General features: G+C 46.5%; 1 protein-coding gene across 2 annotated transcripts in view; it reads left to right on the forward strand.

Moving 5' to 3' along the window:
* The window catches only part of LOC111145075 (dedicator of cytokinesis 1), a 506,031-nt gene that overhangs the window by 125,163 nt on the left and 362,920 nt on the right, over positions 1-17,948 (forward strand). For both annotated transcript variants that reach the window (XM_022499695.1, XM_022499696.1), the window contains exon 23: positions 2,687-2,795. In XM_022499695.1, coding sequence (XP_022355403.1) covers positions 2,687-2,795 — 109 coding nt within the window. The remainder of the gene's footprint in view (positions 1-2,686; positions 2,796-17,948) is intronic.

Consider the following 17,948-nt stretch of genomic DNA (forward strand, 5'->3'; position numbering starts at 1 on the left):
TGTTAGTGATATGTTCTTCTACTGTTCTTTTAATGATTATCCTACATGTGACAACATGTGTGTTGGAATTCTTGCAGAATAATTAAAATCATTACTCTTGCCACTCCCCTGATAACACTAGACATGGCTGGAACAGAGCACTCTATTTCCACATGAAATCTCCTTTTTAAAATTATTATTGTTTTGCATTTCAAGATACCTATATTTTATGCATCATAAGACACAACTATTACTATTTTGTATAGTAAGTATTAATTCAATAAGTTTTATATTTATTATCATTTTTTGAGTTTTCTTTCAATTTCATGTTTATCTATGAGGTTAGTTCCTTCTGCACTCTCCCCTCCCCCCCAAAAAAATTCCTTGTAGAATTTTTTAAATAAAAGTCTGCTGCAGGGTTTGTATGAAAATCATTTATTTCCTCGTTTTTAAAGAAAATTTTTATTTAATATAGAATTATAGTTTGGCAGTTAGTTCTTTCAGATACTGTGCTCTTCTCTCTTCATTTCCATCTTTTCTGGTGAGAAATCAGCTTTCAGACTTTTTGTTATGTCTTTGAAGGTGACGGTGTGTTTTGTTTGTTTGTTTTTCCTCTAGCTGTGCTTACAATATGTTGTTTCTGTGGTTATGAGCAGTTTTACTATGGATTTTATAGAAATGCTTTTACTTTTTTTTTATCCTACATTGGATTTTCAGAGCATCTTGAACTTTGGATTGATTTTTCTCTATTCATTTTGGCAAATTTATTGTCATTATCTATTCTGGTGTCATATTTGTCACCTGTGTCTCTCATTTTCTTCTGGAACTTCAGTCATATATGTATTAGACCCTTCGTTATGCCCTACATATCTCTAACACTCTTTTGTCTGTTGTCTCCCTCTGTGCTTACTTATTTTCATGTTGATCATCTCCCACTTAACTAATTCTACCTTTTACTTGGTCTGATCTCAATTTAACCGACATAATGAATTCTTAATTTTAGATATTATAGTTCCTAGTTTTAAAATTTTCATTTGATTTTTTTCTGTAGATTTATTTCTCTACTAAACTTCCCATCTTCTGTTTTCTCTATCAATTTTTTCATATTTCCATCTTTTTATTTTCTCCATTTTTTTCCTACTTTAAAATAGAGTAATTTACGTTGACATTCTTGCTGGCTAGCTACAGTATCTTGACCACCCGTCGTTCTGTTTCTGTTGTCTTTTTTTCTTTCTCGTTTGGCCACGTGGTCTGTTCTATTTTTAGTTAATTTTTACTTAAATGTAGCTCCAGATGATGGTCTCTTGTTTCAGAGATGATCATCCTTTCCCCTTCTAGGCAGGATAGTGGGACTGACCTTTTACTCTAATGTGTGTAGCCTTTGCAAGCTTTGGTCTACATTTGGTTGGCTCCTGGTTCCCTAGAGTTTTCAGTGGAGAATCTGCTCTGTCATGTGGGACCCATCTCCCTGGCATTTTCTAATTCATTACCGTTCATTATCTTTGGAGACTGATAGAAAGCCCACTCTACAGAGATTGTTAGTCTCCTACCCCACGCGGCTCTAAGATTGGCAGATGTCCTGAGGATGAGAGTGACTGTGTGCTTGAAGCCTCCCCAAGTGTTTGGACCGGTCTGTAAAACATTGCTCTGTTGCTTCGTGTTCCCTGTAAGCAGGAGTTCATGATTGTAGGCTATGCACCTTTTAAACAAACTCCTATTGAATAAAATCCTTTATAAAATGGATGCACTAGGTTACAGTTTCCCATTTTCGACCGAATTTGTTGCTTTACAGTGGAACTCATTTAAATATAAGATGACCTCTAGGGTAATTAATTATCATTTAGTTTACAAAATTTTCCATTGTACTCAAGTTTTCAGGTATGGTATACTTTAATTAGGCAGAAAGCTAGTCTATATTAAGAAAACATCTGCATTGCAGCATTTTAAAATGCAAATGCGTTGCTTTTTAGTAACACAGCAACTTGAAGTAACTGCTAATAAATAATTTATACGTGAAACTTATTTATAATTAGCAACATATATTTGTCTGTGTGTAACCAGTGTGTAACCAATGTACAACTTCCTTATTACCCATTTATTGAATATGCTCCACCTCGTGACAATTTTCCCATTATCAACAATTCTGTGATGAATGAATTGTATAGTGTCATTACTCTGAAATAAAGTAATTTTGAATTTACTATTATAATATCATTTTCAAATGGCTACATGATGGTGATAAATTCAGGAAATTAAATTTATGTTAATTATGTGACATTGTGGGTTTAAAAAAACACTGGCAGAAAATACACCAAAATATTGATGGTGTAATCTCCGTGGGCTAAAATTAAAGCTGAATTTCTCTGCTACTCCTTCCTCTGGTCTTCCTTCCTCTTTCTCTCCTTCCCTCCCTTTCTATACGTTTCCGATTTGCAGATTTAGAAAATGTATTATGTTACAATGAGAAAAGTACATAAATGGTATGGTTAAAAACCAGCTTCTTCCGCCTGAGGCCCCAGCCCCCTAGCCGTGTGGCCCAGATGAACCCCGTTTCTGAGCTGCCTCCTGTGTTCCATGGATGTGGCGGATTTTCTCTCGTGTTCTCAGTTGCCGCCCCAGCAGCAGCTTGCAAGGCTGTGATGCGGGGGCAAATGGGCATGAGGCCCTGTCCACTAGGCCCCATCGAGCGTCCTGTGCTCCTTTGCAGACTGTATGAAGACAAAGGGGAGGCCGACTTCATGGAGTCCCTGCTGCAGCTGTTCAGATCCATCAGCGACATGATGAGCAGTGTGTCGGACCAGACCGTCAGGGTGAAGGTAGGCCCTGGGGTGCGGCGGGAGCGGCCATCCTCACGCCCGCTGGGAGCTGCCGGGCTCCCCCGCTGGGCATGCGAGAAGCAGGGGCTCTTCCTCCTGCAGAGCCTGAGCTCGCGGGGCGGCCCAGGGGCGGCTTTGGTGGCGAGCGCATCCTGCGCCCCGTGTCCTGAGATGCTGTTTTCCCTCCTCTGGTGGTGTCTTCAGGCCCCCTGCCCTCTCTTTGCTCTGCGGCAAGGACGTGCTCTGAGTTAATATAAACGTGAGGATGTTGATAAGAAAAATGTTCGCGTGTCACTTGTCGGGGTGTCTTGGGGGCTGGGCAGAGGTGGGGATGCTGAGGCTGTGGGCGCCCTGGGCATCAGTCGGACCTCAGGCTACGTTGCTGGAACGCGGATACGTCTTGGTCCCGCATGCTTGCCCAGAAGAGCGAGGGATCCAGCGTCCCCACCGTCCTCGTTTTTACCACCTCAGATGACTTGTTCTCACCCTGTCGCCCCGTGGAAGGACCTCACGAGAGGTCGTCGGGCCTGTGGTGTGGAGGTGCTGGGAGGCGGGAACACGGGGCGGCCGGCCCGCTCTCTGGCTTCCCCCGTTCTGGCCGTTTGCATGGGGTTGACCGACTGCAGACAGAGGTGTGGTGTGCAGGCCGCCGCCCAGGCTGGTGCCCTCAGAGGACAGGAGTCTTCTGACTGATTCACTTGGCGGCTTTCATGTGACTGTTCACTGTAGCTGCTGTTGCTGTTACTCTCCTTCCTTAATGCTCTTTTAATGCGTAATTCAGAAAACATCGTTAAGGCTGTTGTCTTGAAAATGTTTCGGAAAGTGATTACCATTCCATCTGGAGCAAAGACGTGTGTGTGTCAGGTGTGTCCCACAGTTGCTGTGACCAGGGCCACTGTCAAAACCAGCCCTGGGTGGAGTGCACGGGGCCTTCCATCTCAAGGTGGTGCAGCTGTCCGCAGAGCTGCTGGATTCTTCCATGGACTTGCTTGATCTTGATGTGAACTTCTTGTAGAAAAACTGGTGATCTACAGGGAGAGGGACGTGGTGCGTACATTGAAGTTTTAGGCTAACCATTTTGGCGACTTGCTATGCCTCAAGCTTCCTTATTGTCCTAGGGTTAAAATTAGCAACGTGTTCAGGACACTTACCACTACATCCTGTGGCATTTCAGAAAAACAGGCGCGGCGGGCGTAAGAATAGATAAAAATTACAGGAAGTTTGAGCCCAGACGTAATTTTCGATTGCTAAATATACTCTTACATTACTAAATTTGACTGGGCTTGACTCTTGTCTGCCCACCTCCCTGTGTGTCGGATTATTCAGTGAGTGGAGTCTTGTAAGACCTTCCTTCAGTGGGTGTTTTCTCGTAAGATGGGAGTGAGATCAGGGATGTTCATGTGTGATGAAGACTTTATGTCTGCGAGACCGGCTGGCGGCAGAGTGTTGGTTCATACGTTGCCTCCCTTGCGGCTAATTTTGTACCTTGTTTTTACACAATAGGTGCTCTCTGTATGGGTGAGATTTAAAGACTCCCATCCCAGGTCCCTGGTTTTTGTGTTGTTCTCATCCTCCAGGCTTTGCTCTGCGGAAGTGGAAATAACAGTTATGAATCATCTTCTAGAGAGAAGATACAAAAAAGACCGTGGCATTTCATAGGGTTACGTGTTGTTCCCCAAAGGGTGGCCCTTGGTGGCCGTTTTGATTTTTGAGAGGATCTGTGTGCCCTCATCTGTGACTAGGAAGTCCGCACACTGTCGTGTTTTCCTGGCGCGATGTGGGGTGAGCTGACGGGATGGGGAGTGGGGGTGTGCCTGCTCTGTCCCCAGAGCCGGCATCTTGCAGTCACCTTCCCAGAGGTGCAGCCACTCCTTCCATCGCCCTGGCCACCGAGGGTCAGCCCCGGCATGTTATGCCTTCAGGGAGAAAGAGGCCAGAGGAGTTGGGGAGAATAATTAACTGCAGGACGAACATGGCATCAACGTCATTGCCATCGGTGCTGCCTTACGTTTGACTCAGTACCAGACATTGTTCCTGGGTCGCTGAGTGTACGGGAGCACACACACAAAGGGGGTGTGTTTTTGTGACGTGGGCGAGGAAACTGCAGGGCTGTGTGCGCTATTCTGTCTCTCCCTTCTCTGCCTGGAGCACTTCTGGATCCTTCTCTGGGGAATCCACCTGTTTCTGGAGACAGACTGATCTTTGTGCTGCTTTACTATCCCTTAGTGAATGCCCCCAACCTCGGGACTGTTTACACCTTTTGGCCATTGTGAGTAATGCTGTGAACCTAAGTTTGCAGATAATTGTTCAAGTCTCTGCTTTTACTTGTTACTGATATGTAGGGTATATATCAGATGTGGAAATGCTGGGTCATATGGTAATACCATGTTTAATTTTTTGATGAATTACCATATTTTCCACAGCAACTGTACCATTTTACTCAAAAAGACTTTTTTTTAATCTTTAAATTTATCTTTCTTTTTTTATCTTTAGATTCCGTAGTGAATTTACCTTACCAGCTATTCCTGGCAACTTCTCCAGCCTGAGGTTTATTGCCGCCCCTGTCACCACCTTTAGCAAATGATGCTAGTCTGTCTGCTTTGCCGAGAAGATCCTTTTGATCTGTCTGACATCACCTTTCCTTTCTCAGTCCCCATCAGAACACTGAAAGTAGCCTTCCACCGGTGCAGAGTCTCCCCTACCCACTCCTGCCTCTGGGGTTTTGGTCAGTCCCTTACCCATCCTCTCCGTCTAGAATCTTCTGTCTGCATATCAGATTGCCCTTTCAGTTTGTCTGCAGTCATGCCCTCAACACTCAGCCGATGCTTGTGGGATCCTTCTCTGCTGTCACACTTCTCTCTCTCCTTCCCATCCCACGAGGGGGTCCTTGTACCGTGGCCAACGCCCCCTGGTTCTCTCCTCTGCTCTCCACTGTGTGATCGTGGTACATCTCTCTCCCAATTTGGATGCAATGGCACTCAGATGTGGCCTCTCCAAAGCTAGATGTGGCCATTCCTTCCACTGCCTTCTCTTCCCTTTGTTCTCCTTGGCTGTGATACACACGTCTGTGTTTGCTCATGACCCCTGTTCTTCTTGATAAAATTGTGCAGAAAGTTTCTTAACTCTACTCTCTCTACCCTCAGTGCTGTACCTGCCCTTTCGTATTTCCTGACTGTATTTCAATGTTTTCCTAAAACTGACATCTGCTGCTGGTCTTCTTCTCAGAAAGCTGTGATGTTTTCCAGCTGCCTGGAGAGATGGGTCAGATTGCAGTTTCTGTATTTCAGAAACCTTCATAGCCAGCCCAGCCAGCCCTCCTAGACTTTAATTCCTTAGAGACTGAAGTAAGTAGAGTGCCTTCCCTAGAGAACACAAAACATCTGGATGTTGGGAAGCCTCCCTGAATTAATTCCAGGGGTTGATAGAATCATGAGCTCTGCGTGCTAGAATAGCAACAGCTGACACGCATTGATCACTTTCTGTCCTGAGTGCTTTACATGTATCAGTTTATTTGATCCTTACGATAAAACTCTTAGGTACTCTCCGTGCTGTCTCATGCAGACAACCAGAGATGGGAACTAGCTTGCCCAGGGCCATGTGACTAGCATGGGAATGGAGTGATGATTGAAGCCTAGCTTAAATTCCAGAGCCACATTCTTTTCTCTTCAACTCCCCTGGAGAACAGTGTTAAGTACCAGCCATCTGACTGTATTTAGAAACGGCTCATACCTGTCATCCACACTGGTGGACAGCAGCTCTGTGTCTGATGCTCTGGGGCTGTAAAGGCATAAATATCATTTCTGGTGGACCTTTCCATCAAGTGGACATGTGGTATGTTCATGCATAAAGCAATTATAAATACTTTGACCAGGGGTGCCTGGGGACTTAGTTGGTTGAGAGTTCAACTCTTGATTTCCACACAGGTCATGATCTCAGGGTCCTGAGATCAAGCCCTGTGTCAGGCTCCACGCTGGGCGTGGAGCCTGCTTTAAATTCTCCTTCCTTTCCCTCTCTACACCCCCCCCAAAAAAAAAACAAACAAACGAATGAACAAGCAAACAAAAATTTTGACCAAATGCCTCGCAATTGGGTGTGTTTGAAGGGAGTAAAGGGAGTCTGATGGGGCTGGTCACGGAGGCTTCTAGGAGGACCAGATAGATCTTGGTCATGGTCCCACTGTGTTGGCCGTGGGTTTTTCTCTTTCTTAACCAGTTGTGGATTGCTGGGCTAGATTTGGGGTGGTTGGGGTTTTACGATCAGATACACACATTGCAGATTTACTCAATTCCAAAATATTGGAATATTAACTCTATGGAATGATCCTAGAGAAGACCACCCTGCCTCCTAGGCATGGTCTACTGGTGTGTCTAGGGAGAATTCTAGAACTTTCTGTAGAGGGAAACTTTGGCCAAGATCCACAGTAAGGAATAGATTCGTGGTGTGTGTGTGTGTGTGTGTGTGTGTGTATAAAGCTGAAAGATGTTTCATGGAAAGGTTCTTACCTTTAATTCTGTATGATACCCTCCAGCGTTTTCTATTCTAATATCCTTCAGTCTGTTCGGAACTAACATATTTCACAGAAACAAAAACAAAAAACAAATTGCGGGTTGACAGTCACTAAATTTTTTTCCTGAACGTCTAGTGTATCTCACCCCACATTTAAAAGCCTTGCTCTTTATCATTCTTCAGGTTTTTTCTACTGTTTCTCCTTCAGTTTAGTATGAGAATATGGTTCATTTTCTGTGTCTCCCATTGACTTATAAAGACTTGGGCCACTGTGGCTCGGTGACTTTCCCTTGCGGAGAATGGATTGGCGGGGAGTGAAGAGTACTTGAACTCCAGGCCCCCAAGCTGAGGTTGGTGCACAGATGCGGGAGGCCTTGTCTTCCTTCCCGGGGCTGCCCCCGGGTGTGGGCTTTCTTCTTACCATTTGTGGTGCTGGTCTATCTGGGATTCTCTGGTAGGCTCTGTGTTGGGAATAAGTTGTACCGTGATTGTGGTAAATGCCATTTTTGGGTGAGTTTTGTCCTCTGAGAAGCACTGTTTCATTTCCTTAAAAACTGTATCCTGACTTGAAACGAACAGCACTCACTTGCCATACAGCTTGTCTAAAATTCTTTTTTATCAGAAGATTTTGTTGCTTTCTATCATTTCTAAGCTAGCACTAGGGGTCCACACTGCCTGTCACAAATTTGAGAATTCAGAATTTTGTGACCTCTGGAAAAGCTGTCTCGGTGTATTAGGAATGATGACAAATAAGGATCCAAAATCATCGGTTCTTCTTGAGATGAGGACGTGAGGCTCACAGGGAACTCCGGGCCTTCCAGGGTTCAGTTACAGAACTGGCTGCTCCCCACTCCGCCCCTGCCTTCTGAGCCCTCCCGGTTTCTGCTTCTAGTGCTGTGTGCGAGATTGCGAGATTTCGTGAGGATGTGAATTACTGCTTCTAAACAAAGCGGCGTTTTTTGTGCCCTTGCCCTCATTTTTAAATGTAATTGTGATCTTGTTAGAAAAGTGGAAAATGCCAATCATTGATAAGAAAAAGAAGACTCATTTACCATTCATCTCCCATGAATTAATTACCCTGTTAGCGTGTTTGTCTTTATAATGGCATGCTTTTTCTCCTTCATGTCATCAGATGTCTGTGGGGATATGTGCTGTATAGGATATGTACATGCATGCATATTGACATATATGTACATGTGTATATGTGTGTGTGTATTTCCATATGTATTTCCCTGTATCCTGTAGTATTTTTCAAGAACATGTTTCTTAAGGTTGCATGTGACCTCCTGGTTATGTCCTCACTGCTTGAACCAGTTTTCTGTGTTTGGGAACTTGGATTGTTTCTGGTTTTCATCTCGGTAAGCAGAGCTCTAGGAAGCCTCCCTGGCTGGCTCTCTGGTGGCACAGCCCTGGCTGTTTCCGTCTGGTTTCCTGGGAGGCAGCCAGAGTTCCGATTGCTCTGACGTGCCCCCGAATTATGGCTTCGTGTGCCCCTCTCTGCACTGATGTATCCTGTGCTACCACCTGGCCTTGGTTTCCCCTGGAGCCCGGGTTCTCCCCGTGCTTGTACTTCACTGCCTGCCTTGTGGGACCCAGCCTCTCAGGTGCAGGGTCATGGGGCGGCAGAGCCATTCTGTCCACAGAAGCCACCTCTTCTGTCGGTACCGGCTCAGTGGCCATGCCAGGTGAGAAGATGAGAGCTCTGCCGTCCAGCTCCTTCCACCCAGATGATTCTGGGCCCTGAGGGAACCAGGCAGGGAGAGGAGGGACCAGAGGCACCTTAAAGAGATTGGTAGCCTCTGAGCCCGGAAGGTGTACTCACAGCAAACAATGAAATGTTTCTTCGTTCTTGTTCTGAGGTTGGGGATGGCTGTGGACTGTGGTGATTACCCAAGAGTAGTAGAGATGTTGCAGGATGTTGCTTCTCTGTCTCTCGTCACCCACAAGGACGAGGGTGGGGTGGTTTGGATGTGACCTTCCCGGTTATGCTGTCTGCTGTAGGGGAAGTCCTGTTGGATTAGAACATCCAGCGGCTGAGGGTCTGCAGCTCCGGAGAAGCCAGGCCAGGCCTCCCGGAGAGTTCTCCTACTGACACGGAGAGGAGGGGGCGGCCAGGACTCAGCAGCTGTGGGGATAAGCCAAGCCAAGCCTGGAGGAAGAGTCCACCTCTTGGGACAGCTGGACCAAAGTATTTCAGATGGGGCCTCCTAAGACAAATGTATTCTCTCCTGTTCCTTCTGGGTGCTTGTCTTCATCTGTTTGAGCCATTACCACCGAACATCATAGACTGCTTTTCCCTCACATGGTGGAGAGCAGAGGCAGGAAGCAGGTTCTTTTGATCCTTATTAGGGCACTTATCCTCTCACGGGCCCCACCATCATGACCGCATCTGACCCTAGCCACTCCGCACAGGACCCAGCTCCTGACACCGTCGCACTGGGGTGTATAGGTTTGACATAGGAATTTGGGGGGGCATATAAGCATACAGACGTAACTGTGCTCTGGGGGTCTGTTGTATGCCTTTCTCCTGGCCTCTTGTGGAGGCCAAGAGTTCTTGGCCTGTGGACACCTCACTCCTGTCTCTGTCTCTCTCTTCACACCGGGTCCCCCTGTGTGTCTGAGTTTTTGTGTCTCTCTTCTTCTAGGGACAGTGGTCCTATTGAATTTGAGGCCTACCCTGTTCTCATATGACCTTGTGTTAACTTGATTCTGTCTGCGGAGACTCTTTCTAAATGAGGTCACTCTCACAGGTACTAGGGGTTAGGGTTTGAACAGATCTTTTTCTGGGACACAGTTCATCCTACAGCGGAAGTCAGTGTGGACTCTACAGGGATTCCAGCGGCACCCAGACCAGCGGTTCAGGAAGAGCTGGAGGGGCAGAGCCCGGCGCCTGGGGCCCAGATCTCAGTGTGAGGTCTTGTCAAAATGGAGATTCTTACTCAGTAGTTCTGGAGAAGGGGACCCAAGAGTTTTCATGTTAATTCTGCTCGTGTTGGTCCCTGGGTGACACTTAGAATTGGAAGTGGCCAGGGCTGACCTAGCATACAGAACATTCTGGCCGCTGTGTGAGCACCAGCAGGAGGGGAAGCATGGGAGTCCGAGCCTGGGCAGGTTTCCCTTCAGGGCTGGCTTCACCTGGGCTTCCAGCCCTCATCTGTCTGATGTTCTGGATTCTTCTGATGGTGCAAGTTCTCCCTATACGCAGGTGAAGAGATGCTTGGAGGTCAAGTCATGACTCAAGTCAAAAAAGAAGCAGCAGCAAAAACAAAACCACGGAAAGGTGACGAAAGTATTTTATGACTGTTTCTTAGTAAACCATCAGCTCAAAATGCTTCCAGTTTCCTCTTACTGCTTTTTGGTCTGTGGCTTCCAGACTCTGCAGAGAGTTCCACTGTCTGGCCGAGGGATTTGAACACATCAGACACCACGCTTCTGGCTTCTGCCAGACTGATAGTTGGGGAGCATTTGCCTAGCTTTGGATTTCTGGAATCTCTTCTGGCCCCAGTGCACATACTTCTCGGGTGCTCCCCTGGGATGCTTGGGATACCACCCACGGGCAAGACCTCTGTATGGATACACTTGCCTCCTTGAGCCCCTCCTCACCCCCCTTGGTAGAACAGGGCTCACTGTAACAGTAGCAGAAATGAAAGTGGTTTCTTTCTGCCACTGTCCTTGAGCCATCAAACCATCTGTATTGGTTTTCCACCAGTTGTGGTGCATGGGAATGCGTATTTTGATGGTTCCAACATACATGCCATTTGGTTTCCTGCTTCTTTGCCATTATATCACAAGCGTCTTTCCGTATTCATGAGCAGTCATAATTATGATTGTCATGGCTCAATGACCATTCAGAACATGCACCTGAATTGATGTGCATTCAGTTAGTTAATCAAGTGGTTTTTCATCGTATTAATTTTTCCATTGTTGGATACCAGGAGTTTGCTTTTAGCATTTTAACCCTGCTTTGAATCATTCTGTTGATAAGTAGTTGTTGGCATTTATCTTTTTAAAAAATTCTGTGGCAGGTTTCCTTCATGCTGGTCATCCCCCTGTCCCTACCTGTATCAGAGGACAAGCCTTTAATTTGGGATTGCAGAGTTCCAGGGATTTCCTCGCCATCCCCTCTGTCTTGGCCTTGGACATGATGCTCACTGGGGAAAAAGTGCTCCTTTAAATTTGTGGCTCCAGTGAATTCCTTCTCTCTGCCCCTGACCTTGGCCTTCTAGAGGTCACTCCCTCACCATACCTTCCACATCTGTGCTTTCTGCCTCTGGTTCCCCCACCTTCCGCTCCTGGGCATGATGTCGTGCAGGCCAGCTTCCTCCCTCACAGTCCCAGTTTGTTCAGTGTCCCTGTGAGTGTGAGCAGGCCTCTGATCGCTTGAGGGCTAGCGCTTAATCCTTTGGTCATATGTGTGTATGTGTGTGTTTTATTATTTTACATTTAAAAACATTTTAAAGAAATTTTAATTTATTTATTTGTCAGAGAGAGAGAGACCATGTACAAGCAAGCAGAGAGGGAGAGGGAGAAGCAGGCTCCCTGCTCAGCAGAGAGCCTGATGCAGGACTTGATCCCAGGACCCTGAGCTGAAGGCAGCCGCTTAAGCAACTGAGCCACCTTGGCACCCTGGTCGTACATTTTTAAAATGCACTTAATAATATGTTCATTCTCTGTGGTGGGCACTGGGCACAAATAGCAGAGACAGGGCTTTTGTTCTCATGGTGATTGCATTTAAGAATGAGCCAGAAATTAACCAAGTAGCCATACCCATAAGCATAGAGTTGCAGATGGCAATACATGATTTTAAGCAAATCGTAGACATAAACTTCTCACTTTAGATTATAATGAGTCCTCTTAAGGACAAGTAAGGGAGAGGATGACAAGGTATATCAGGAGGTGGGGATTGGAAATAATTTGGGGGTTTAGAGAAGGTTCCAAGGAGGAGCTGGTTAAAGTGTGAAGTGTGGAGGCCCCAGGTAGAGGGAGCAGACAAGAAGGTATTTGTTGCTGTCACAGAATCCCAAGATGATCAGTGGTTGTGGCTGGATAGGGTGACAGCGAGAAGGCCAGGACTGTGAGGAGAGAGGAGAGAGGCAGCTCTGGGCATAGTGCTGTGGGCCTGGTGAGGATCCCTGGAAGCCACTCAGCAGGTCCCCTGGGGAGGGTTCGGTCAGATCAGATCTGGCTGCCATCTGCAGGATGGATTAGAGCATCTGAGAGAGGAAGCCGTGGGGTGAGAGGCTGTTAATGGAATCCAGGTGAGGGACCGTGGTCCTGGGGCCAGAGCAGAGCTCTCCACCCCAGCACTGTTGACCTTTGGCCAACAGTTCTTGGTCCTGGGGCTGTCTTGTGGAGTACAGGATGGTCCACAGCATCCCTGCCATCTGCACATGGGAGCATGGAGAACTGGCAATGTCTCCGGGCGTCCTGCCAGTGCCTCCTGGGCTTGGGACGGCAGCATTGTCCCTGGACGAGATCCGTTGGGCTGTGGTACTGGTCACGAGTTTCGAGGAGATGGAGACCTGTGGTATAATTTGCCGGCCGTGGTAGTTGATCTGATGTAGGAGGTGAGGAAGACCAAGGCAGGTGTCATAATCACCTACGAAGTCTTTGGCTTAAGCATGGGTGCTGGAGACGTCTCTCAGAGCAGGGGAGGGTCGTAGAGCGGATGGACTTTGAGCATGGGCTTCTTCCAAAACTCCGCTGGAAACTTCTTTCCGGGAGTTGCTGTGTGAGCTACTCTTCTCACTGTCATAGGAAACCTGGCTCCATGCAGCTGCTGGGTGCTGACCCGTCTTTATTTACTTCCCGGGCACCTTCCGGATATCTTCATGGATGTCCACCTGCCATTTCTGAGTGTACTGCGGTCTTTTAGGACCAGGTCCTCATTTCCTTTCTTGATGAGCAGCATCTCGTTTCCACCCGTCGTTGGTGTCTGCTCAGTGGTGCCGCAGGCCGATGGGCTGTTGGCGCTTGTGCAGATACAGAGCCTGTCGCTGCTGGATGCTTGGTTATATAACACAGTGCGAGGGGATATCCAGCCCAGGCTCCCATATGGTTTGGAGGGAATTTATCTGCTGCTTTTGTCCAGCCGGATTGTGGAGCGTGAAATAATCCTCATCCCTTGTATTTGTGTGGTTTTTTCCTTGTCAAAGCCTTTGGATGCATGCCATCTCTCTGATCCTCCCAGTGCCACCGTGGTGTCCATTAGAAGTAATAATGGAAAAGCTTTCCCGAGGGATGGGCAGAAAGCATAATCATGTAAAAAGTCTGCATTTTAGAAGCTGAGTTTTTGATAGAAACACTTGTGCCCCATGTTCACTGGCTCTTCTCTGGGATCTTCCAGCTGCAGCTGCCCCGTGAAGCCCCTTCCCAGAGATTTATTTCTAAGAAGGATGACATTTAAAATGGTTTAAAAAACCACCCGACCCATCTAAAACAAGACCTTCACAAGGGAACTGAAGATGGGGCATCTGGAAGTGCTCGCGTGAAACTCACTGGTGCAGTGGTATTTATAAATGCTTTTGTTGTAGGTCTTGTGGATTGATTTTTATATTTTGAGTTTCTGTGGAGTGAGGCTTCTTTTGATTGCAAATTGCATAAATCTCAAACAAGAGATAAACGGGGAGATACTCCAGTGTATGGATAAAAGAACTCAACATTGTTAGGATGTCCGTTCTTCCCCACGTGATCTGTACACGCGTTGTCATCCGAGTCAGGGTCTCAGCGAATACCTTTGTGGGTATGACATGTTGATTCTGAAGTTTGTGTGGAGTCAGAGGACCCAGAATAATCAGCCTGATGTGGAATGAGAACAGCGGCAGAACTCTGGACTACTTGATTTCAGGTCTTACTGGAAAGCTGCAGTAATCCGATTGCTGACATCCCACTCAAATTAGGTCCAGAAGGAAGTAGAATAATTGATTCTTGGAACTGGGGCATCCAAGGTGTTAGACAGGCACAACTGTGACCAGGCGTAGAAGATCTCCTCCCTCGGCTCAGTTATCTGTTCGTGGAGAGAATGGCCACCAGTAATCAGGGGCTTGTATTTTCTTGTTGTTTATAATTCGAGAGAACATGGAGGGTCCATCTGTCTCTTTAGGTCCATAACGACCTTCAGAACAAACTCTCATCAACCTCCTGGATGTAAAGGAGTAACCATTTCTGGTAGGAATAGACTCAAGGAAGTTGAAAAGAGAAATAGCAGCTTCGTGATGCAGAGATCATGGGAAGGGAGCTCGAAGGGCCAGGGGGAAGGAGGAGGGCACGCAAGACGTTTGTACATGTAGCTGAAGCCAGTGCAAATTTGTGACTTTGTGAAATGGGCCCCGCAGCTCTTCTCTGGCCCTGTCCACTGGCTGATGGAAAAGTATTTAATGCTTCATGTAGGATTGGTGTTCCGGCCTGCATGCCAAGTAACCCAAGCTGAGGCCCAAGAAGAGACCAGACCTTAAATATGCCCAGGAAGAAATTTACTGAGAAACATGTCGGCTAGAGCTGTCGCATAAGCAAGTATGAAAAAGGACTACGTCTTACGTGTGCTTAGAAAATCAGCAGCTGCATTATAGTGAATAATTAGAAATTTCCTTTTAACTGTTGTGCAGAAGTTTATGGTGGAATGAGTTATTTTTATATGTGTATTGATGGAATCATGGACTTTATGTGAAGCTAAATTTCAAAAGCCTTCAAGTAGTTAACACTGGGAGACCGGTGAGCTGGGGGGTGAGACAGTGACATCCAGAGCTGTTTGAGTAATTTACGCAGGAGCTGGGTGGGTCCTGGGAGGGAGGGTTTTCCATCCCTCAACCCACTGCTTTTCCCGTGACATCCTGAGTCAGATAATAAGTTTGTACATTACACTGGCTTTATTTAGAATCCTGTGCTAGGCAGTATAATTTTGATGAGAAGCTGAGCAGTATTATTCTCTATGAACTGTGAATGTGACACTTTTATAATTCAAGCAGAATTATTTTTCCCTTGGGAAATCCTATGCATTCAATATGGTACATTGAATTAGGGAAGAGGTAAAGGGGGGAAAGCCATAAAAGGTGCCTGTTATTAAAACAAAGCAGGTTTTATTCTTGCCTGTGTAACCTTTAGATACGGTGATGGATTCCTAGAGACAGTATTTTCTTTTTTTCAGCATAAATTCTCTTCTCTCTAGTTTAATGATTAAGGAAGAACAGCAGTCCTCATCGTTTGATTAGGTGAAACATAACAAATGTGTAATTAAATTTTGGAAATGATATTTTCGTAACATTTCGTATCATTGTGACATTACACATTTTGTGTGGTCACCACTCAAGAGTTTCTGTGTCTGAGAAATGAGGTGTTTGCCAAGTCTTTTCATTGTTTGCCTTTTAAATGATTCATTTTATATGAAGATAGAAGAAAATACTATTACTACTGCTGTTTGTCACGCCAGTCTTCTTGTGATTGTTCCTTGGTAGGTCCCTTCTCTGCTCACACGTTCCCATCAGTGCATTCTTCAGAGGAGTAGCTTTGTGGATCTGTTATCCCTGGAAGTGACCTTGTTGCTTTACAAGGTCGACCAGTTGGCCACTTCTCCGATCTGCCGCCATATTTTATCAAGTCCTCATAGCGGGCATGACCACAAACTGCTGGTTCAGCAGCACGTAGGTTCGTGCCAGGTGATATGATTACATTTCCCCTTTGGGGGTGTTATGTAAGTGTCAGGGACTTAGTGTCCCACCTTCCGGCTGCAGCCAGAGCTACCCTCAGAGCAGTGGGCAGCCATGCGTGGTAGCAAGCTAATGTAGGTGTTGAGTGTTCTTAGTGGTTCATTACCAAAACCTCTCCTATCACAGCATCCTGAGCCAACAAAAACTGTAGGAGGACTATTTTTAAATGAAATTTTCATTTCTTTATTTTGATGGCTTCTCAAAGACAGAGAACAAAAAAGAATGAGGTTCAGTAAAATAACACATGAATCTACCACTCAGATCATTCACTGTCAGCTGTTTGGTCGTGATCATTTCTGAATTCTTTCTAGTCCTATATGGATTATAGATAATGTTTTAACATAAGCCGATGATAGATACATGGCAAGTGTTGTTCTCTACTTTGTGTCCCCACAGCTTATGTATGAATACCATTCCATGTGAATAGGTAATACCTCCTTACTGACACACAGAAGCTTGGTGTTGGGTCACCTCAGTATCCAATGAAATGATGGTACATTGAGAGCTACCCGACACCCAGTGACACCAGAAAGCTCAACCAGAATGACCAGCAAAGATGCAGGAAGGCAAAGCGAGGAGCCAGAAAGCAGGGGTCCTGGTGTCAACCTCAGCAGAAACCTTGGACTTCAAGACCAAAGGCAGAGTCCCTCCTGATGGAACTCTGCAGGTCTGGGGCGGGAGAGGTTTGTAGGGACCGCAGACTGCCACTGTGAAGTCTCCCAGGTTCTCTTCACCGCTCCAGTCCTCCAGAGGCCTTTCCATTCTTCCTCGTCCTCTTTCTGTCCTGGGGATGCACCTGCTTCTTGGGTCTGGTCCACGTAACTCCGGGGCTCGTCTCTGGGCTGCCCCTGGTTCCCCTTTGCCCTCTGCCCACTAGCCTTCTCCCTTCTTCCAGCGCCTGCTCCCTTGTTCGTTGTTCCTGGTGGCATTTCCAAGTTGAGATTTCTCCTGCTCGTTTCTCTTGGTGTGTGGAACTTCTGCAAAGCCTCTGGCACTTTCCTCCTGGCCTTCTGGAGGTAGGCAGGTGCCTGAAGCCGGTGTGTTCACAGTGGGTAGGAACCCGATGGTTCTGTGGGAGTGGCCAGAAGGACTCTCTTCTTGAAAAAGAAAGTAGTCACTTAGACATTTGTGCAGTTAGTTTGGCTGATGTTCATTAAGTTCTTACCAAGAAAAGAACCTTAAGTGCTTGCCCAGCTCTGCTTTGTATTATTTATTTTTAGAGATTTTATTTACCTGAGAGAGAGAGGGGAGAGAGCAGGAGCTGTGGGGAGGGGCAGAGGGAGAAGCAGACTGCCCGCTGAGCAGGGAGCCTGATGGAGGGTTCAGTCCCGGGACCCTGGGATTGTGATTTGAGCTGAAGGTCGATGCTTCACCGGCTGAGTCCCACAGGGGCCCCACTGTCCGGGTCTGCTGTAGATGGTGAAATCTTTGTGGTTGTTATTGTCAGGTTTTGCATTTTTATATATCTGTACTTTTCACATTGTGTACAAGATAATGTGGATTGGATTCTGTGACTTCTTAATGTTTTATGTGCTTGTCTGGTACCAGCCGTGTGTCGTACTGGCCCAAGGCCATCAGGAATGTATAGAGAAAGGTGTAGCCTTCTGTCTGCAGGAGGGCAAAGCAGGTGTTTGGTTCCCAAAACAGGTAACAGATGAGGTGGTGCATCATGACATCTTGGGGCATCTGAATGAGAGATTGCAAGTAAGACAAGGTCCCGTAGAAAGTGGCAGGTGGCCCGAAATCCTTAGAGCAGTGTTGGTGGAAGCAGAGAGGAGTGGCTCTGAGCTCTGAGGGGTGAGAGGGAGTGGAGATGAGGTGAGATCCAGGGAGGGGGCAGAAGGAGGGGGAGATGGGCAAGACAGGGAGAAAGAAAAGGAGAGTGGGGGGTCACAGGAGTTGATTGGTTTTTTGGAAGACAGGAACCCAAGGGCTGTCGTGGAGA

Source organism: Enhydra lutris, unplaced genomic scaffold, assembly GCF_002288905.1.
Source record: "Enhydra lutris kenyoni isolate GAN:26980312 unplaced genomic scaffold, ASM228890v2 scaffoldscaffold12, whole genome shotgun sequence".
Taxonomy (NCBI): Eukaryota; Metazoa; Chordata; class Mammalia; order Carnivora; family Mustelidae; genus Enhydra; species Enhydra lutris.